We start from the raw sequence: 23,646 nt of genomic DNA, 5'->3' as shown, positions 1-23,646 counted from the left end.
GTTCTCTCTCTTTCTCAAAATAAGTAAATATTTTTTTTTAAGAAAAGGTTTTGGGCCTTATTCTAAAAGCAATGGAAAGCGGCATCCGGGTGGCTCAGTTGGTTGAGCGTCTGACTCTTGATTTCAGCACAAATCATGATTCTCGGGTTGTGGGATCAAGTCCCACAGCGGGCTCCATGCTGAGCGTGGAGCTTGCTTAAAATTCTCTCTGTCTCTGTCTCCTGCCCCTCTCCCCTGCTCATGCTCGCTCGCGCGCTCACTCTGTAAAAAAAAAATAAAAATAAAAGCAATAGAAAGATTGGAGGGTGTTGTTCAAGGGTGTGGTATGTATGAGCAGGAAGACGTGATTAGGTTTGCATTTTGGTAAGGTCATGCTTAGCTGGAGTATGGAGAGTAGATTGGAGAAGGCTAGAAGTGAATGAATGTAGGGTGCTTTTGCGGGGGGCGGGGGTTGATAATGATAGCTGGGCACTGTGTGTTGATGGTAGTGGAGATGAAGAGATGTGGATGGAAAACAATGAGCGAAATTTGAGGAAGTAAGGGAGAAGTATCAATGATCTAGGTTTCCAGCTTGTGTGACAGGATGAATGTTATTAATCGTTTTGAGGTCAGAACCCCAGGAAGAGAGTTAAATTTTAGCGGGAAAATCATGACTTTGAATGTGGAAATGTTGGCTCTGAGGAGCCAGTGGCTCCATAGAGGAGACATTAAATAGGCAGCACATATGGGACTGAAGCCCAGGAAAACTTGGGACTGGGAATATAAATAATGGGGAGTTTTTGGACTATAGATAATAACTGATGTGATAGATATGAATGAGATTTCTTAGGAAAAGGAATATAGTGTAGAGTGAGGACATAAAGGGGTGACGACTTGAAATGCTAGTGATTAAATAAATAACCACCGGGAAGAGAATAAGCTTCAGAGGAGATCAGAAAGTAAAGAGGAAGAAATTAGCACCCCAGTTTCTGCTCAGGTTGGTATTTCTGAGATACTGCATTCTAAATATGTTTAAAGTGTGGCATCTTATCTCTTGGGGAATACGGACAAAACTACACTGTCAAACCTACTGCTAGTTGTCATCAAACTAAACAGAAAAACAACAAAAAACGTATGTTCTTCCACCCCAAACCATTTCTCTGCCCAGTAGTAGGCAAACCAGAAACTTCAGAGTCCCCTTATTTTTTTTTCTTTTGTAATCCTTCTAGTTTTTAATATCTATCCTTCTTTTTTGTATTTGTCACCTCTACTGCCTAGTTCAGTCTCATCTATTCAACATAAAAATGTCCATCAATTTTCTTCTGAAACTGATTGGATGATATATCACCCTTACTCAGAATTCACTGATAGTGAATAACGTTCATTCTCCTGAGCATAGTTTCCAGGACTTCCACGACCTGGCCCGGCTACGTCTTCCTGTTTTGTCCCTCACGCATCTGCTTTACCTTTCTACAGCACTCACTCTTATTCCCTGAACCTAATGTACATTTTCAAGACCCTGCTTTTGTTCCTGTGATAAACACAGATGGAAGCACATGCTTTCCCCATTCTCAGTGGCCTGTCAGATTGCCGCTCATCCTCTCAGGACTGCTCCAATGCCCCTTTCCAAAAAGCTGTGCCTAGTTTTTCTCATTTGTAATGAATTATCCTGTCTCATCATTCCACAGCCCTTTGCACCTTTATGATAGTGCTCATTTCATTTTGCCCTGAAATCATTGTTTTTTCCTGCCTGCACTACTTGGTTGTAAGCCCCTTGAGAAATAGTACGATGTCACATTTGTCTGTATGTTCTACACCTTGCTTTGCCAATGGTCAGAAATACTGAGTTAAGCTATGGATTTTAGAAGAGTGTAGAAGAAAGAAATACTATTTTAAGTAGTAATTTTTCTCTACGTATGTACTTGATATCTTAGTTCTACTTTTGTACTGTTTCTATAATCTTACATGCATAGCGCATTTTTTCTTCCTTTTCTTGGGCCAGAAGACTGGGGGAAAGGGAGGGAGGCTTTTTCTTTTTAAAAAGAGAATTCGCACATGTTTGACCTTAACCTGGCCTAAGTAGTCAATATTGCTTTGCTTTTACAAAAATCTAAACTTTGGAAAGGCTGTTTTTAAAACTCACTATGATACCTTTTTCTCCCCTTTTCTTTGCAGTAAATGTTTGTTATAGAAAAATGAAAAAACAGGGGCTCCTGGGTGGTTCAGTCAATTAAGCACCCGACTTTGGCTCAGGAGATGATCTCAGGTTCCTGAGTTCAAGCCCCACATCGGGCTCTCTGCTGTCTGTGCAGAGCCTGCTTTGGATCCTCTGTCTCCCCTCACTCTCTGTCCCTCCCCTGCGCTCTCTCCTGCGCTCTCTCTCTCCCTCTCAAAAATAAACATTTTTTTTAAAAACGAGAAGACACAAATATACTTTGCATTCATTTTATTTTTTAAGACCATTCAGAGTTAATACAGTTGGAACAAACTTCCCGACAAGATAGAAGTAAATTAATTTAATAGCTAGTAATTTGTTGAGAAGATATTCTTCCTATGGTATTATTTTTGATGTTTGGTGTGGCTACTGTTTTACTTGCACAGTGCAATTTAAGATAATGGAACTATTTTGTTGGGATTATTAATGTGTATTTTCTCTTGCTACTCTAAGAATGTTTCTGTATTTAAATTGAGATTATGACTTAATAGGTTTCCCAGTAGGAAAAAATGTTGAATGAAGTGTTAACCTTTTCTGTTATTATGTTGATTTCTCCCCTTCTCATTAACACAGCTCTCAAGAGGCAGAATTTATATAACAATCCTTTCAACTCCATGAGTTACACAAGTCCTTATAGTCCAAGTGCAAGTAGCCCATACAGCAGTGGTTTCAATTCTCCATCTTCAACCCCAGTGCGACCTCCTATAGTCAAACAGCTAATACTTCCTGGAAATTCAGGTAAGGAGAATTTGAAATGGAATAATCAAGGTATAGTTTTTAACTTACTGCCCTACCTCAGAAAATAACTCAATCATCAATAGTTCAAGTTCTTGTGCCTATGAGACTTTTAAGTGGTTAAAGAAAATATCAGTGAGGAGCTATTTAGCACCTGGTACTGATAAACCAGGGTACATTTGTAAAGTTTTCTTTAGCATGTACTTAAAAGTTTTTAGATGTGGCTTGATTAGAGTAACAAGCTTGATTCTTTTAACTAATAGATGCTTTCTTTTACTGAATAGATTGGGCTATAAAAGCTAAAAATAAAAGCTCTTATTAAACCACTTAAGCTTTATTTAATAAGCTTTGATGTTACACTCAAATAATAGTATAAGCTATATGTGTATGTGCCAAAAGAGTGGAGTCCAAACTGATATGGGAGGGTAGACTGCTGTAAATTGGGGAAAGAATGTTTTGCTGTGGTTCTGTGACTGAAATACTCCATAGCTTACTGTTCTTTAGGATTCACTGTTAACTCTTATTGTTGCTGTTGTTACAGCTAATTATTGTAGCTTCCTTAAAAATTAAGGTTATTGTTAACCACCTCAAATTTTTGACTCCCTAGTCTAATGACTTCTCGCCCCTGCTGTTAGCTTTGTGCATAAGTTGTTACTTGCTATTTATGTCACCCATGACTGTCATACTAAAAAATTTAATCTGCTATGTTTGTTTAACAAGAATTTTATTTGGGCACTATTTGAACTTGACCTTGTAGTACTTTTCCTATCATATGCACTATGTTCTTCTTGATAATATAAACATCAACTATTTTGCTCTTAATATGCCTTTCACGTGGGGGCTGACTTCTATGGTAAAGAATTCTGGGAAACAAATGTTTCAAATAAGTCTGTGTTAGATGCATTAGTGACAGTGTTAGGATTTTATTCTTCACTAGAAGTTGATGATCTGATGAAAGGATTTCCTTAGAAACAAGTTAGACTCTTCTGACCTGCCTTCTATCCCCCTTTTTGCTTTCAGCAATGAAATACTTTATCTCATTATTTTCTCTGTTCCATGTTTGTGCTTCACTCCTACACTTCAGAGAACTCCTTGGATCCCTATTACTAGTTTGACAAAGAATTTTGTAAACATGGCATAACATAGGAAAAATGACCCTAGTGTTCTTTTTTTGGTTTGTTCCTAAATCTCTAAGGAATTTTGATTTTCCTCAAATTATAGTTTTCTTGCTTAGGAAAAGTAGAAGCTTTTATTCAGGGAAAAAGATGATGGTATTGGCTAAGACTGTGAATTTGGGAGGAGAAAACACATTATAAATTCATTTGTTTATGAGGTGTTTCATTGGCTGCCTTGTAAAAGTTGGAATCCTCTAACATTTATTGAACACCACCTACTTACCAGGCACCGTGGTGAAAGCTTAATTGTTTCATAAGAGAATAGATAAGTTATGATTGAAATGAAAATGTGATTTGCTTTTATGCCATAACATATGACATAGCCCTCTTCTTAATAAAGTCAATTTTTATTTTCAATATTTGGGAATTTCATGAACAGAAAAGACAGAATAATGGTGAACTGAATCAAAGAATTAATATCAAGTTATTACAACAGATGCTTATTCAGTTTTTGTTATACCAAAGTTCAAATCTTTTTTTTTTTTAAGGTAATTTGAAAAGTTCATCAGACAGAAATCCTCCACTCAGTCCTCAATCCTCTATAGACAGTGAGTTAAGTGCTTCAGAATTAGATGAAGATTCAATTGGATCCAATTATAAGCTAAATGATGTAACTGATGTACAGATTCTAGCTCGGATGCAAGAAGAAAGTAAGTATTTTAATTGTTCAAGTTGAGTCTAGTTCAGGTATAATTTTGTTGTGGATATTTAATAGATCTTAAGGTGTTGTGGGATAGTAATGTATGAGTAGAAATGTTAAATTTTAGAGGCTTATTCAACATATAGACTTGCTTGTTCATTAACTTGTTTTCAGAGTGCATTTTATGTAAAACAGTTTGCTGTGTGAGGAGCAAAGAAAGGCAGGTAATGACTAGTAACCATGCCCTGCATGTTACTCTGCGCTGGAACTTGGTAGAGTAGTTATTACTCTATTACACTGTGTTTTCTTAGTGGACTGTTGTTTCTCAACCTTTTTTCCATTATTACCCCTTCCCAACCACCTTTTTAGACTTTTTCCCCTTTTTTTGCCTATCACCTCACCATGAAATTTTAATACCACAGATATACCCTGCATCTCTTTATGTACTATGAGGATCACAAAATTAGTATGGTATCTGGGTTTTTTTCATACCCCAAGAGCCAATTTTCTCCCTATGGGGGCACCACTCTTAGAATATGTGGTATAGACTACAGAAAAAAAAAAAAAAAACCTTTATGGGAAAATTGAAATTATGACATTAAATGAGGTGAGCGTGCGATATTGCTTTACAGAATGGTCTTTGCAACTTTTTAGGTCACAGATACCATTGAGAATCCAATAAAAATTATATCCCCTGTCATCCCCAAAGTATACATATGCACAAAATTTGTCATTCTGTTTCAAAGGTTTGTGGATGTTCTGGCTCTCTTTGTAAAATGGTGGTGATAGTATTATTCTTGCCTATACTTTTTTTAAAAAATATTTTAATTTGTACTTTTCACATTTGTGTGTAGAATATTTGAAAAAAACATTTTAGCACATAAAACAAGTACATAAAGAGGAATGAAAACAGTAAGTGAAAATAATCAGGCTAAAAACAGTATCATCCTCAGGAGATCATAAAAGGATTCTCAACCAGAAGAAACAGGAAAATTTGAACATGGAAGTATCCTCACCTAACTATACTAATAATGGTACATATTTTTAAAAGGCTTTTAGAGAGGATGGAAATGTTTTATTAGATATTCAGTAGAGTACTATGGTTTGCCTATACATTTTATCGTAAGATACCACAAGCTTAACTGTGAAGTAAGCAATCTCTCTAAAGTGACCCGTTGAATCTTTACAATGAAAAGATTCTTGAAGCACACGTTTCAGTCTTGACAATCAGCTGAGGGTAATGGAGCATCAAAATAATTTAGTTTAAGGGGCGCCTGGGTGGCGCAGTCGGTTAAGCGTCCGACTTCAGCCAGGTCACGATCTCACGGTCCGTGAGTTCGAGCCCCGCGTCAGGCTCTGGGCTGATGGCTTGGAGCCTGGAGCCTGTTTCCGATTCTGTGTCTCCCTCTCTCTCTGCCCCTCCCCCGTTCATGCTCTGTCTCTCTCTGTCCCAAAAATAAATAAACGTTGAAAAAAAAAATTTTTTTTTTAAAAAAATAAAAAAAAATAATTTAGTTTAAAAACTTTCTGTTTTAGGCCCTTTTATGTAGATATATGGTAGGTTTTATTAAGCTATAACATTTATTAAGAAACTGCAGAATGTTATTCTGCTGAATCATTTCCCATTTTCCAACAGCTTCTCATAGAAAAGTAGAAAGACTTGGTTCTTGCTTTACTTATCTTTAGCTCACGGAACTAACAATATGGTACCCTTTTCTTCTGTAATTTTGTGTAACTCCTCATTGAGACTGTGGTTATTGTCAGCTAGTGAGGAGCTATTGTCAGCTAGTCAGGGATGTGAAAGGAGAATAGAGTGCTTCCTCACTATAACTTAGAGTAAATTCTCTCAGTTCTTTGAACTGTGACTTTTCAGACCCCAGTATTTTGTTAGAAACTCAACCAGCTTTTTGCTGTCATTTTTATATTGTATTTTGGTAACAAGTAAAAGAAATTCTAGCCTTGCTTTAATAATTCTTTTTAAGCCATCCACATGCACAGATAGGGTCTTTTTCTAGTGAATAAAAAAAAAAAAAAGATGCTAAAAATGTCTGCCTCCTCGAAAATGCCAGGTTTTTTTTAAGAAAATGATTTTTGTTTTAAAACATTGTTTCTTTAGTTTTGTTTGTTTTTAACAGATGTAGAATTACAGATTTTGGCTGTTTCCTGGTTAAGCCCTCTTATTTCTAATAGGAGAAATACACAGTCCCATAGTGATTGTTGCTTCCTTAGGATCCCCCTAGTACTGCAGGGCCTACTTTGGGATCTGTGTTTTTCCTTGCTAAAACAGTGCTATTCACTGATCTGTTGTCTTTTGTTAGGTGACTTTAGTACTGTGCTGTAACAAGACACTATCTTGTTTGTTACCAGAGTGGTTCCGAAACTTGAGTGAAGGGTTAGATAGGCCCCAGGAATCTGTAGTTTTATAGATACCCTGCTATGATTCTCACCCATTACTTTGGGGACCATATCGATAGCACTGTCTGTGTATGAGCATATTTTTTTAACTTTTTAATGTTTATTTTTGAGAGAGAGAGAGAGAGAGAGAGCACAAGTGGGGAAGAGGCAGAGAGAGAGAGGGAGACACAGAATCTGAAGCAGGCTTCAGGCTCTGAGCTGTCAGCACAGAGCCTGACGCAGGGCTCAAACCCACGAACTGTGAGATCATGACCTGAGCCGAAGTCGGATGCTTAACCAACTGAGCCACACAGGTGCCCCAGTAGCAGAGAATTTTTAAACTAGATTGTCACTAGTTAGCAGGACTTGATCAAAATATTGGCCTAAATTCTGTACTTTTCTTGAATAGTAATTTTATTCTTAATTGAATATATACCAACATTTGTTTTTGTTCTAGAAGTTTTTATACTTTTTGAAGGGCCTAAGTTTGCTTGGATGTTTCTGGAGGTGTCAAGATACATAGGGGACTCCTTTGAAAATTTTTACTTGATAGCTTAGAATTTAAGTTTGTTTTACTGATGAAGTCTCTTGGGTCATGAAGGAACTAAAATTTCATTTATGCCCAAGTATTGAATTCCTGAGGGTGGGAAAGAAATTTCCTTCATCAATAAATCAATTCCAAGAATTCAGTATCCAGGGAGTTTATTTATACACTGGTGTATTCTTCTCATTGGTTGAACAATAATTGTTTTCCCTCAGTATTTTTGAAATGTTGATCTCAAATTTGGATTTTTGTCTTTAGGAGTAGAAATATTTTTAAATTTATGGTTCTACCTCTAATACAGATTTCAGAATCATGAAGAAAACGTTGGATTGGGCAAAGGTTTATAGAATTTCATTCAATTCAAAAATAATCTTTTAAAATATTTTAGGCATCATTATATGGGAGGATGTCTAAGATGATTCAAGTGGAAAGGGAGTTTTCCTTTACCTATTGGAATTTCTCAATGATATTCTTTTGCTTTTAAGCCTCAAGAATATATAAATGTTTAAAAATGTAACTAAAGAAATGAAATAACACATTCATTATTGTCAGGTCTCCGGCAAGAATATGCAGCCACCACATCTCGGCGCAGTTCTGGTTCATCTTGCAATTCTACAAGACGGGGTACTTTTAGCGATCAGGAACTTGATGCGCAAAGTTTAGATGATGAAGATGACAATATGCATCATGCAGTATACCCTGCTGTTAACAGGTTTTCACCATCACCACGCAATTCACCTCGACCATCACCTAAGCAGTCACCCAGAAATTCACCTCGTTCACGATCTCCTGCTCGGGGAATAGAATATAGTAGAGTGTCCCCACAGCCTATGATTAGCCGCTTACAACAACCTCGCCTTTCACTTCAAGGTCATCCCGCGGATTTACAGACAAGCAATGTTAAAAATGAAGGTAATTAGGATGATTCTGGCAAAGCCGTTGTCCTTATTTCGATATGGAAGTAACACAATTTTTTACCAAGGTTTTGTATTTTAGAAAAGTAGATCAAGAATTTAGGTAGTTTACTGTTTTATTACTAGTGCATCAATACAAAACTAAAGGAGAGAGTGAATTTAATTTTACTTGATTATGTTACTAGTCTTCATGAAGTGGTCCGTATATAGATTTTGATTTAATTAATTTATGGCTCTTTTTAAAGGTTCTCTTCTACTGATTTCTAGGACCTGGGTTATTTTTTATAAGACATGTACTTTCTGTTAACTCCTCTAAAATGTAGAATGCTTAAAGAATTTGATTTGTGAATGCCAGTTAATATTTTAATTCTTTATCTAAAAGAATGTTTTGATTTTTTTTTCTTTAAATTCTGTTGTCATAGAAAAACTAAGACGCAGTCTTCCAAACCTGTCCCGAACATCTAATACACAAGTTGACTCAGTGAAAAGCAGCAGAAGTGACTCAAATTTTCAAGTGCCAAATGGAGGAATACCTCGCATGCAACCTCAGGCTTCAGCCAGTAAGTATCTTTTATGTGTCAGTTATTTAAAGGAAAATGAAAATTATAGATAGTAATTTTGTGCTGAATAGCTGTTTTAAGCTATCTATACTAAAATGTAGTGATTGTCGCTTGCTATAAGATAATTATAGCTGTATTAAAATTTAAAATTTGCTCCTATAAGATACCCAATTGTATCAGTACTTGTTTCTGTATGAAACTCTAGTCTCTCCAGATTGAAACTCTAGTCTCTCCAGATTGAAAAAAATTTTGTAATGTTTATTTTTGAGAGAGACGGAGACAGAATGCGAGTGGGTTAGGGGCAGAGAGAGAGGGAGACACAGAATCCAAAGCAGGCTCCAGGCTCCGAGCTGTCAGCACAGAGCCAGACACGGGGCTCGAACTCACTAACTATGAGATCATGACCTGAGCCAAAGTCAGATGCTTAACTGACTGAGCCACCCAGGATCCCCTCTCCAGAATTTTTAAATGAGCAAAGTCTACCTGTTAATTATACAGATATATATTCATTAAAAACCTCGCATTCTGCAGTACTATACATTAAAAATGACAAGATTTTTGTGGGAAATAGTCCTGAAACAGACAACTTAAAACTCAAGCAACTTTCTTAGTAGAACACTTAAAAAAACATAACAAAACCATAATGATCCTGCAAAAAATACTAGCATAATTAAAAGCATGTTAAATTTTCAATGAATAAAATAAATACAACTGGCAAATCTAGGGGGAAAAAAAGTTGAAATTAACTTGATGAAAAGAAAATTTTGAGTCTGTTGAATGAAGGAGAGACAAAGGTAACATAAACAAAGATCAGAAAGAATCATACAGAACTTCTAAAACAAAGTAGCCAACTGAGCCAAGTAGTGATGTGGGAATAGGTGGATACTGTGTACTTTAGTGTACAAGGTGACTGCAAAGGAATTGAACACTTCCCAAAGAGTATTATCTATTAACTAGAGTAGATACAAACATGTAATCAAACCAATTTTAAACAAACTGTCACAGTTATTTCTATAAATTTAGAAGTGCTCAATATGCACCCCTTGTAACCCATGGCTCGCATCAGTCCTGTGGTCTGATCGACTCAGTTTCTTTGTAGCATATTACAGCGCCAGTTGAGATGGTGGCTGTGACGTGTTTCTTCATTTCCTTAAAGCTATGAAGAAGCGCCACAAACACAAGGTTACTGATCATTTATAACTTGTTTATTGGGTAATACAACTGGAAACATTCGATTGTTTCTTAATTCCCTTGCATTCTTCCTTGGCTCTGTTGTGTTTAGCTGACTTTGTGTATTTTATGTTAAGCTGCTGTTAACTTGGTGGCTCAAAAAGACCAGGAAAAAATACATTTGAACCCAAATGACTTTTGTGATAACAATGATAAGTTTTCCTTGCTTTCAGTTGTATGTGATATTATTTATATTAGAGAGACTCATATTGTGCTGTACCATACATGCATGATCCTGTTTAATCTTCAGAACAATTCTATGAAGTAGGTACAATTATTAACACATTTTTCAAATTATGAAATTGAAGCTTTGAATAACAACCTACAATCATACATACATACATACATACATAGGTGGCAAGTTAGGATTCAAACCCATGTTGATTCTGCTCAGGAACCCAAGTCCACCTGGAGAGGTCTGTCATATCTATGGTTTAGTACTAAGATACAAAAGTATGCAGAAATATTATTTCTGGTTTTTTTCTAAGATGAACTGTAAAATTTAAGGCACTGTGGAAAATTGTTGCCTAGAGATTTGTGTACCTCATTTATTTAGCTGGATATGTGCAACAACATGTTTTTGAACCAAGTTAAATTTTAAATTTAGAATTCCAAGTCTTGCAAACTATGTAATTAAGAGTGCCATTATGATCCTCATATGGTGTACTCATAAATGGTATAGAAAGTAGGGAATCACAGAACTTTAAAAATAAAGTTATACTTTGAACTCTAAGCTATCTTGAAATGGTGAATGATAACTTTTGTGCCTTTAAATCTGTAAATTAAGTTCATTTGACCCTTGAAAATACCGTGTTTCTGAGTTTTTTTTGCCTGAAAGAAGAAGCAATCCACAATGTTAATACAATAGGAAAGAAAATTTTATAGCACTAAGGAGATTAAATAATAAAAATCAGGCATATTATAAGCTGCACATTTACAGCCTATGCACAGATAATCCAAAACATTATTTGTACTTGTGCTTTTATGCTTAGTTTGAAATGAGTTCTGAATTTCTCAAAACTTTATATGATTATATCTTCAGACATCTTCCCTGTTCTTTGTTAAAACCAGCTATATCTATATTATCTTTATTCCATCATTATTAGTACCAACTTTTTACTCAGGGTTATTTCCTTATGCCCTCATATATGCTCTTTATTTGAACTATTGTAGCACCTCAGAGCTGTATGGAAATGAAAAAGACTCTTGACAAAATTCTAGAAGAAAAAAGAAAAGGTTGAGAATCTATAATAAAAATGTTAATAGAGAAATATATGACCATATCTTAAATTTTGTGATAATTACTTGAGTTCTCTAGTAGAATTAGCATTGTGTAATCACCTGCCAATTCCCTAGAAATTTTTTCTGTAGGTGAATTTTTCTTTTTCCCCAGGAATTGATAATTAAGGAAAATATAAAGAGAAGTATAATGAGATTCTAATCACTAATTTACTTTTAAGTGGAAAATATGTATGCAGTTTCATAGTGGTCTATCTCGATATTTGAACAGTGTATAGGCAAAAGAGAAAGTAAGAGACAGTCCTTTGTATTTTCAATTGTATATACTTGTTTATTTTTATATTTGTAGCTATAGTGAAGCTTATTTGCAATTAAAACGCCACAAACATTTATTTTAGGGTAAAATCACACTAGTCACAAAAAAAGTTTTGGAAAATGGTAAGTCTGGAATATTATCAAGTTTAAAACTTAATAAAGTTTATTTTATAAAAATATTTTAAGACTTTTGTTTAAGTTAACATATTTTACTTCGTAATGTATTATCTATTTTCTTAAAATTTTACATGTATCTTTGATCCATAGAAATGTATGTATGTAACTGTTCTTTTAATTACTATGTGTGTGTGTGTATATATGTATATATATTACATATATATACTGTTTTCATGATAGCCTTTTCATTTTGATATAGAATTATATATAAATATAATAGTAAGTTTTATCTATTTTATACATGAATTAGTATTCTTTATTTTTTGTATAAACCAGTTAGTATAATAGATGTTGCATTTTGTTTTCTTTTAAGTATTTATTTTTCCAGCCCTTAAGTGGTAAAGCTTTGGTTCTTACTTGCTGGTCTGCATGAACCTAACTTTGCAAGGTTGCTATTACTTCCACCCTCGGGACCACTTCTTTTGCCTTGTACTATGCCAATCACTGTTTTTTATATGCTTATTTGCTGTGGCTGCATTATTGTGGATGCTGGCATTCAAATATGAATATTATGAGAGTTCTAATATATTTTCATTTTTATAGCTGTTACCAATTTCTGACTTTTATATTTGGAAAATGTGAGTAACTTAAAAAGTTTAAGAAAACCAGAGCATTGCAGAGGTCATGGATATATGCCATTTTCTCTGTTTCTCCAGTTAAAGGAAAGATTGTTTGTCAGGGACAGTTTTTCAGAAGACTAGTGCCTTCTTTCTAAGACTACTAGAGGTTCAGTAGAAAATTTAGTTTTCAGAAAGCTATAGGAATATTGGTTCAGAAATAAGAGGAGGGAGAAAAACCCAAGACAATCTGCTTGTTTAAAAAAATTAAAATAATACTCACACTCTGGTTAGTATTTTTAAATGTTTACTTTCACATGTATTATCTCATTTGAACTTCACAAAAGCCCATTTCTTATTTTTTATAGAGAGGAAGCAGAGATACGTATATATTACATGTGCAATGGCATATAACTAGAAAAGTGCAAAAGTACTCCCTCCTTCCAACTCCTCTCTGAGTTTCCTGATTTCCTCCCAATATTTGTTTGCATTACATCATGCTGACTTAACTGCAAATTCTTGGATGACTCTATTGGAGCATAATTGAATTACAAATACTTTGTAGTATTTAGAATTACTTAATTGTAGAATTACTACAAAAGAGTAAGATAACCCAGTGTAATATTTATCCACTTACTTACATTTCGTCAAATAGAGGACTAATTTTGCATGGGATACAGAGTATTCCCGCAGAGAAGAGATGTATGGTCAGTATTTTACTCTGGACTTTTCACTGAAGGGGGTGCAGTATCCAGCTTATGCATAACCAGACTTTCTGAGGCCCATGGGGAAGGAATCCTCATCCAGATACTGTTTAGAACCAAACACTGAAAGATTATGCTTGAATTTTACATAATTATGAAACATAAATTCAAAGAAATAAGTCATGAATAACCTGTGTAATGGGCTAATATAAGAATGAGTGACATATTTGTAGATTTTTTTTTTAATAAGGAACATAATGATGAGTCAGTTATATAATAACAAAGAGGTTTTACAAATGTAGTTTTTCTGGCACTTCTGTAAATTTTGATTGAATACATCTGGGATGGGTACCTGGAATCTACTTTTTTAGAAGTGTCTCACCTGACTCTAGGGCATACTCAAGTTTGAGAACCACTAGATTAGGAGGATCTAGAATGCTTAGTTAAGATCTCTGGGTTTTATCCACTCATGTGTTCCTTAGTCATTCAACAGGTATTTGTTGGGTGTATATTATGTTCTAAGCTCTGAGGTTATAAATATAAATGAGACAGCACGTGCCCTTCAGTAGCAGGAAGTGATTGGCAAGAACTTCTGTGGGAACAGAACAAAGGCATTAAACTCAGCAGTGTAAAGAGGTTTTCAGGAAAGATATTGAAGCTATCTCTCAGCTAGCTCAGGAAGAGCTTATGAGACCATATGAAGAAAAGAAAGATAGGTTTACCCTACAGTACGATTGGTAATGAAGTCTTAAGAATAGCATCCTGATTATGGTGGTTTTGTAGGACTGAAGTGTAGGATGCAAGATGGTTAGTGGATGCAGTGATGTAGGATGGGAGAGATACCTACCAGGGACAGATTGGGAGGTTTTTAATAAGGAATTTGGATTTCATCCTGTAAGTGTGGAGAGCCATGATAGGCTTTTAATCAAGGTTACCACTTCTTAGAAAATCCATTGTGGTAGCAATGTGAAGAATGGATTAAAGTGGAGGAGAGACTAGAAACATGTAGAAGCCTGTTTATTGCATAAACCTGGCAAGAAATGAGTATCTGAACAAAGGCAGTGGTGCAGGAGGTGATAGGATCTGGATGAACTTTAAAAAATGAAGTAGAAGAGATGTAACTTGGTAACACTGAGAAGATGAGAGGTGGGGAGTAAGAGAGGATTGAAGGGTTACTCTGAGAATTTGTAAGCAATAAAAGTTTCAAAACAAACTGTCATTGCAGGGTTAGGGGGAACAGGGGTCATTTTACTTAGCAGTAATTAACATCTGTTATAGTGACTTATGTTTATTTAGTATTTCATACTTGGAGATTATTTTTAGCATCTCCCCATGTGACAAAATTATGTTCAATAATAATTAAATAGAATGAGTTATAATAATAATGGCTGGGGGAAATGCAGGCAATGAAAATATTCTTTTATTGAACTTTATAACTGTTAGTAAATAAATCATAATGTCAGCATTATAATGGAAAAAAGATAACGGGTTAGTATTTTTTAATCATTTCTAAAGGAAAGTATGTTTTTATTAGTCTTTCACAGTAATGAATATTACAGGTTTAGTTTCTATAAATTTGTCAATAGCTGATCTTTGTCAGAATTGATCTTGCATATTGAAGCTCAAAGCAACACTACAGTCAGATTTATCAATTTATCATCACTCATTTTGACTGAAGAATAGTCTTCAATTTTTAAACCTGGGAAGGTTCCCCCGCCCCTCACCAGGCAACTGTTATACAAATAGGGGAATATTCAACATAATGATAAGCATGGCAGAATTTCATAAAATTCCATTTTATAATACATTTCAGAAATTGTCCTCTTGTCTGTGTCTTAGTTCCTTTGGGGATCAAATCTAATGCCTTCACAGTTGAAATATCTTAAATAATACCCAGTCACATACAATGACAATATTGAAGTAACTCATATTCTGTTTCACTGACTTTATAATCACTATACCAGCATTGTTTATTTCTAATCTGTCTAAATATAGGAATGTATTATTGTACCACAGGGAGTTGAAGGTGCTAAGTGAACTTGATTTCAAATCTCTATGAACTTTTTGAAAGAAACATGTAGTGGAATCCACCTGTTTTAAAGAAGACTATATAATTGGGAGTTCTAATTATTTTTCATGTGAAATGCAATATATATTAAAACATAAGTATTAAAATATGTTCATTTAAATCTTACATATATGCTATTAAAGGCAACAGTAACTGCAGCAAGTGTTTATAACTTAGGCCAACAAACTGTTTTCTTCAGGGAGGAGCATTTTATTACTGACATTGATTATTAATCCTGGGACATGATGATGATAAAAAAACAGATCAAGCTGGGATATTTTTGTTGTTGTTCTGAATTCCTTACAGACCATTCACTCACTTACTGCCTACACTGGAGTTGGGGGGTGGGACAGCACTTTCACTGTCCTTCCCTCGATGCACAATCCACAAAGTGGAGACCCAAAAAGCCACTGTTCTCATTCAAAAATAGGGTGATGAAGGTCTGAATTAAATGTGTAGGAGACAGTAGAGATGTAAAGGAAGAGATCTACAGAACTGCATGGAGACTAAATGGAAATAAAGTAAGAAAACTTTGAGCTAGAATGACTCGGAAAATGGTGGTGTAGGTTTAACACAAATACAAAGGTTTTTGGAACTGGTCAGTGGAGGAAGACTTCAACCTAAATAATGGTAGCATGAGAGAATGATATTTTTACTGTGCCATCGTTACTTTTCACGGTGGAGTCTTGCTGATTGGAATTATATAAATATTAAAAGAGAAACCAAGGAAACCGTAAGAATTTTTAAACAGCTAACACACTGAATTCTATTATTTTAGAAGGATTTGGAGACTTTCAATTTACTACACTTTGTCATTTAAAAATAATTTTGTCTTTAGAAGACTGATCAAGTTAAGATTGATAATTCAGATAAAAATTTGGTTTTCTTATTTAAGGGTAATACAAGGCTATGTAGTATCTTAGGAAAATCACTCATTTCCTTCTGTAAAAATTTTATCAGACAAATTTAGAGTACACTGCCTGATTCTATTTGCAATCTTATTCTTCAAATTCCCATTGGATAGTTTTCATGTTGTGACCCATGAAACTTGAGGGATAAATAAAGTTCATTGGAGTTATCATAGCTATTAATTTAAGTATGACCTTTCCAAAACAAATTATAGATTCTATTTGATGTTAAGCTCTCATTTAAAAAAATTCAGTTGTTGGGGCGCCTGGGTGGCGCAGTCGGTTAAGCGTCCGACTTCAGCCAGGTCACGATCTCGCGGTCCGTGAGTTCGAGCCCCGCGTCAGGCTCTGGGCTGATGGCTCGGAGCCTGGAGCCTGTTTCTGATTCTGTGTCTCCCTCTCTCTCTGCCCCTCCCCCGTTCATGCTCTGTCTCTCTCTGTCCCAAAAATAAATAAAAAACGTTGAAAAAAAATTTAAAAAAAAAAAAAAAATTCAGTTGTTGATAGGTATTGTGGATTGCCAGCGTAAATACAGTCGGTGACCTTTTGCCCTTATTTACTCTATTCCAATCCTAGTGGCCTACTTCCTGTTCCTGGGCACACTCTTACCTCAGGTACTCTACCATGGCTTTTCCTTCTATCTGCAATGCTTTCCCCAGATATCTATATGGCTTGCTTCCTGCCTTCCTTCACATCTTTGAGCAAATGTCATCTCAGGGAACTCTTTCCTGATCACCCTATTTATGATCACAACTTATATCTCCCATTTCCTCTCTGCCTTCCCTACTTAGTTTTCTCCTTAGCAGCTATCACTATATGACTGTTTGACTCTTTGTTTATTATTTATTTCTCCTTTCCTTCCAGAATGTTAGTTCCATGAAAGTAGGAATTTTGTCTTTCTAGTTGGCTATTAAATGAATCTATTGTACCTAAAACAGTACCAGAAATAAAGTAGATAATTAAATATTTGAAAGAATGAAAAACAGCAGTGAATGAATGAGTAAATGAATGACCCTATGAATGATTGAAAGGATATATGAATAAATATGTAAGAATATTCAATGATGATGGCATCCTGTATTTCTGTGGGGTAGATATGAGGTAATTATAAAACTGACTTTTTTTAAGGTTTGGAGAAATTTTTACTAGTCTTCCTGGGAATCTTTAAGCTAAATTGGTGTCTTATTTAACTACAGTAACATGTGGAGTGCTGTAAATTTGAAATCACATACATTTATTACTCTTTAAAAATATTTATTCTCAGACAGTGGGGAAACAATAGCTTTTCAGCATTGATAGGGTTAAGCAATAGAGCAAAAGAGAAATTCTCCTTAATTCTCTTTGATGGTATTATCAAGTATTCCCTTATCAACCCAGTGATTGTTTAAATGCTGGCCAGATTTATGGTTGTGGGATATCTCTCTCTCTCTCTCTCTCTCTCTCTCTCTCTCTCTCTCTCTCTCTCTCTCTGGCATATAAATCCCACAGGTATATGAAGTCCAACTTTCAAATCAGTAGTGACATTTTAGAACCACTTAAATAGGCGACTATACTGGTAGGTTTGGGACTTTTCAGTTCAGTGAAGCTGTAGTGAGTTTTAACTCTGGATGGCTCTGAGCTGCTACTTTTGAGAGTTTCATTACAGTTAATAGATTAGGAGTTTTGAAGAAAGCTTAGAACTTCTCATTGATCACTTTAAGAAGGAGATGCTTTGACTCTTCCAAACCCATCAATCCCACCAACACACACTGTGCAGCCCCCCTCATATACCCCTCCCCACCCCACATACATATGTGCACAGACCAGATATGTTGCTACCCAAAGTCTAAAGTATAAATTAGTTTTATTCTACAGCAAGATGATGTTAAATGTGTTAAAGCCACTGGATTTTGACTCCCTTGAGTACCTGCCTGGTTCTGAGTTTTCTTCTCCTTTTTGAGTATGGAGATTACTGTTTTATGTTAGGGCAATTCATCTAACAATAACTGCTTCGCCAAAGTCTGCTTTTTTGCATTGAACAAGTACTACTTTTATTTTATTCTATACTGTGTGCTTGTGTTCATCACTTTTACTTAATTAGCTTTATATTCTTTGCATCCTGTAGCATGTTTGCCGGTGGTTTGTTTTCTCTTTAATATTTTGATTGGCTTACAGTATTGTAGATTTTCTCATCTATAGGAAACTGTTTCTGAAAGTATGCACTTTGCACTAAGATTTCCATCCCTATTTCTTTCCAACTTAATGCACTAAGCATCACTTTCAGATTCCTCTGCTTCTAGGAGTCTAACATATTTTCACCTTACGGTTTCTGTTCCTTGATAAATTTTCAAGTATGTATTAAAATATTCACGTTTACAGAAGCTATAGCCTTTATCTTGTCCTTTCAGGCAAATATTACAGTTCCTTATTTTTCAACAGCTTCGCAAAGGCTGAAAAATTTGCCTCGTACTTCCCTCAAAGCCAAACAGTTGCTTCAAACTTCATCTACAAAAAGAGGTAACTACGGCCTCTTACTGAGTTTTACATTTCAGCAAATGGTCTAACAGTTAGTTAAATCTCATATCTTTTGGCATACTGAGTCAGTGATGTTTATAGGGCACGTTTTAGTCTTTTTTTTTTTTTTAAATAAACTAATGTGGATTTATTCTCTGTTACTTGGATAAATCCAGAAGAAACTGATTTTCTCCAGAGGTATGTATTGGGTTGCTCTACTGAAAGGAATAAATGATATGTAATATTTTCTATTAGAGAATTTATCATGTTTCTTACCAATCTAAAACTGAAGGTCATTGTTTAACTTAATATAGATGAACTAATAAATGCTTAAAATGAACCAAATGCCAGACATTTTGTGTGTAAATTTCTTTCTTCTGACTTTTGTATATACGTATCTGTAGGGTGAAATGGGAATGCTTTCACATTAGAAGTTGGTAAATGTTAAATCACAGGTTGTTGCAGTGAACTGATAATGTTTGAACTGCTTATGGGAGTAGTAGCTTTTTTCAAACTGAGAGTTAAAGGTTGGACACCAAAGCTATCATATTGGTTTGAAGAGATTATTAGATCTATGGGCAGCTAGAAAGAAGTAGAATTGGAGAAAAACCGTGGAATTGCATAGACCAGCAGTAATAAAAATGAACAGAAGCCTCAGAGGAAATGGGTCATAATAGATACAAGCAGTGGGGATAGTATTTCCCCTGTCCAGAACATGTAGATTTCCTGACCGCTTCAAAACTCAATAAATAACAAAGATATATGAGGAGGATAAAGTATTAAAGGACATTATGTGCAAAGAGGAGGTTTGAGATTTGATTTGTTAAAGAAAAAGATTTGGTTAATATGGGTATTGAAGTACTGAAATAGATATTTTAGCAAGTTCATTAGTGTGTAAGTGTTTTGGTAATCATTTGGATTAAATATGACTTAAGGAAATTATTTTAGATAATAGAATCTGAAGGAAAGAGAATAGTCAAGTGGAAATGTTGGATACATGAATATTTGTGTTTTGAATACCAGAAGTTGATCAGAGCCCTCCAATATAGATGTCTTCTGGTACTGTCAGATATAACTGACTGGATATTATATGTTCTTTTGATAGAAAAGGTGACATACTAGGAATCATTATAGAAAAGTGGCTTTATAGAAATTATTTGAGGACCTTAATGCTTCTTTGTTTTTGAGACTTCTAGATATTTTTGAGTACTTCTGGGGCGTGAGAAATAGGTGAAAACAGGAGCATGAAAGGATTGTGGTATCTAAAACAGCACAAATCATTACTATACCATAATAAAACAGAGGATTTTAATTTTGTATAAATTTTGTTGTATGTCTCTGTAAGCTGCTTTATAATTTTGAGGGGCATCAGGTAGATTTAAATAATTTTCGGTTTTTAAGGAGTTTTTGCTATTTATTAGGTTAATAAGATCAAAACTTCTGGCCAATTTTGTTTCTTTCTTGCTTTTGCTCGTGGAGGTTATGTATTTTTGTGACTCTAAGCCACCAAACACTCACCCTCTATGAAAAGATGGACAGGAAAACCCAATCTCATAATTCCTGGTACCTTTACCTACCTAGTTGACTTAGTAAAGGGAAAGTTTGTATGTGTGTGTGTTGGGTTTTGTTGTTTTGTTTCATTTTTTTAAATCTCTTATTTAACTTAATCCAGACTCATATTTTTTGGTTGGTATTATGGCTTTGGGATGATCATTTTATACTACTAGAAATTCTGAATCAATTGAAAAACAGACACAGATATACAATAGGATTTGAAATATTAGGTTAATAGTGCCTGGCTGGCTCAGTTGGTAGAACATGCGACTCTTGAGTCTTGAGTACAAGCCCCATGAAAAAGAAAATAATTAGGTTAATTACTGGAAACGTTGAATCGGAGAATACCTCCTGGATCCAAGGCCAAGTGGATTTTCTAATTTTTCCTCATACCTAGATTTTGAAAAAGAGGAGTCTGCATTGGACTGTGTGGTATTCTCTATAAGAATAGGGATGTGAGGCAGACGAGATTCAGATACCGTATGTTCATAGGTACCTTTGGTACATTAAACCTGGACTAAAGACACATGGACTAGATAGTAAATTGTCACATAAATCAATTGTTCCATCATGGTGATGAGCCTATAACATCTTCTAGAAAGTTGGTGTACCTATTTTAAGGACTCACAGGATCATGGGAAGAGGGAGAAGGTGGTTCCCTTAACAATTGGAAATATCACTTTGATTTTAATTGCATTTAGTAGTAGCTGGAGTTTGAATATGGGAAGGGAAGTAAAAGTGTATTGCTTGGCACCAGGAGACACGTCATAAACATTTGTTGAATGAACACAGTCATGCCACTAACTCAAGGAAGCCTGGACACATTCCTCCGCATTTTCTTCTTGCAAGGTTTTTTTGTTTGTTTCTTCAGCCTATTTCTCTCTTTGAAGAAAAGAAAAAATCCATTGTGTATTGTTAAGTCTTCATAGGCATGACTGCTTAAACTGCTTTGACAAAGAGATATTATTCATTCCTCCTTGTTGGGAACACAGCAAAGAGGAAATAAACAAAGTAGAGACTTCACCAAGTCAGAAGGAAAAAGTGAAGACTAGTTAGAAAGAGTGAATGTATAGATCAGGACAAATTCCTATGTAGAAACGTACTTTAGAAGGAGAGAGGCAACTAAGGACGGAATGTTGGTTGTCCAGCACTGCTTTAATTCACTATATTTTGAATATTTAAAGTGAAATAAGCAGTGTTTATAAGAGGCCATATTGATAGGCGTTTAAAATGCTGTTATCAGGGGCGCCTGGGTGGCGCAGTCGGTTAAGCGTCCGACTTCAGCCAGGTCACGATCTCGCGCTCCGTGAGTTCGAGCCCCGCGTCGGGCTCTGGGCTGATGGCTCAGAGCCTGGAGCCTGTTTCCGATTCTGTGTCTCCCTCTCTCTCTGCCCCTCCCCCGTTCATGCTCTGTCTCTCTCTGTCCCAAAAATAAATAAAAAAACGTTGAAAAAAAAATTTTTAAAAATAAAAATAAAAAAAAATAATAAAATGCTGTTATCAGACTATCTGAAAATGGAGAACCTAGGAATTTTGCCATTAACTTGGATCCAGAATCTAAAATTTCTTATATTCCCTTTTCATCAACTCACAAGTATTTATTGAATCTGTATCATAAACAAGATGTACTCATTATATGCTTTTCTTCCCCCCGCCTTTCTCATCCTTCTTTACTTTTTTGTCTATTATAGTTGTAGTCAAAGCCAGCCTCTGCTGTACAGAGTTTTTAGATACAGTTAAAATGATAGGAGTAGCTCCGCTTCCCATGATTTTGCTACATAAAATTGAGAGAATGGGAAGAGAGAGGGTGCAGGGCTCCCTCCAAACATACAAATTCCTGTTAGTTATTTCATGCTATTTTTGGAACGATAATTGAATAGATTTTACTTAGAGTTGATAAGTTTTTCTGTGATTTTCCAAGATTATATTTTCTTCTTTAGTTAGGTCTTGACTACGTGTTTCTTTTGCTGAGAAAACCTAGGTCAGAATTTTCTTTTCTCTGAAACTTGTGCCTTTATTTTTCTCATTAAATATTGACTGCATTTTAGAATATTTAAGTTACAGTCTGATTAACCTCATTATATTTTGATTTCTCCTAGCCCCCAAGTTTATAGGAAGGCAAAAATGCTGCTACCATGAGAGGAAACACTTTTTATAATAGTAAAACTATAACTTAGTGCACTTCTTTACTTTCTAGTTTTTCCTCAGGTTGTACATTAACCCTTTTAAAATATTTCTCTCCATATTCTGAGATTATAGAACTTTTTGACTTGTCCTTTCATATACTCTAGTACATTTTTCTAAGAACTTAAGATTAATAAATTTAAAAGGATTTCTAATTTACAAATCTGTTTATTTAAATTTGTGCTATTTTAAAGTATAACTCAAATTCAGAAAACCACGTAATATATACAGAGTTTAATGAAGTATTATAAGGCAACCCCCTTGTGACCACCATTCATACCAGGAGACTCTAACTTGCTGCTTCAGAAACTGCTTCCAAACACAGTCCTCTCTTGACCCACTCCCCCAGAGTAGCCTTTCTTCTGAATTTTTATAGCAATCACTTCCTTACTTCTCTGTATGATTTTTATCATCCAGTAATGAAACTGTAGTTTTGCATCTTTAATATATGTCTTTTTAAGTTTCTCTGAATTTATAGTTTTCCTCCAACTCTTTACTCCCCCTTGTTAAGTTCATTTGAAGAAGCCTCTAGATCATTTGTCCTGGAGATGTGGATGTAGATACACAGGCTGGATTTTGCTGATATCTTTCCATGTCATTTAGCAGATTTTTCTGTATTTCCCATAAATTGGTAATTGGATTTAGATGCTTAACTGGATTCAGTTTTGCTATTTTAGGGCAAGAGGTGTTGCCCTAAGGTGTTGGTGCTGCTTTAGCCACAGGTGCATAAAGCAAGATCGCCTCCTTTTTGTGATATTAGCAGTCATTGATACTTAATGCCGATATCCTTACTTTATTAGGTATTGCAGAATTGGTTTATTTCAATTCTAACATTCCTTTTTTTTTTTTTTTAATGTATATATAAAGAGAAATTTTTTCTTTGGGCAGTAAGAGAGAATCCTAAGCAGGCCCTGCCCTTAGCACAGCAGTATACTTTCATTAGAAAATTCCGAATAAATGCATATTCTTTCTCACTGTTTTACCAGTTACAAAATAAATTGGCAATTTGCCATCTTCCAAAGGTGACCAATATTTTTCTTAAGTATTTATCATTATGAACT

At 35.1% G+C, this 23,646-nt stretch overlaps 1 protein-coding gene across 2 annotated transcripts in view; it reads left to right on the top strand.

Annotated features, from left to right (window-relative positions):
* The window catches only part of SLAIN2 (SLAIN family member 2), a 75,434-nt gene that overhangs the window by 37,450 nt on the left and 14,338 nt on the right, over positions 1-23,646 (top strand). The window contains exons 3-7 of one of the 2 annotated variants that reach the window (XM_025921317.2): positions 2,768-2,932; positions 4,593-4,754; positions 8,235-8,594; positions 9,019-9,156; positions 18,773-18,850. In XM_025921317.2, coding sequence (XP_025777102.1) covers positions 2,768-2,932; positions 4,593-4,754; positions 8,235-8,594; positions 9,019-9,156; positions 18,773-18,850 — 903 coding nt within the window. The remainder of the gene's footprint in view (positions 1-2,767; positions 2,933-4,592; positions 4,755-8,234; positions 8,595-9,018; positions 9,157-18,772; positions 18,851-23,646) is intronic. The other variant, XM_025921318.2, reaches the window with a different exon arrangement.

Source organism: Puma concolor, chromosome B1, assembly GCF_028749965.1.
Source record: "Puma concolor isolate L17-30 chromosome B1, mPumCon1.1.hap2, whole genome shotgun sequence".
Classification (NCBI taxonomy): Eukaryota; Metazoa; Chordata; class Mammalia; order Carnivora; family Felidae; genus Puma; species Puma concolor.
The sequence above is the reverse complement of the archived record's forward strand: the minus strand, read 5'-3'. Positions and strand labels throughout refer to the sequence as shown.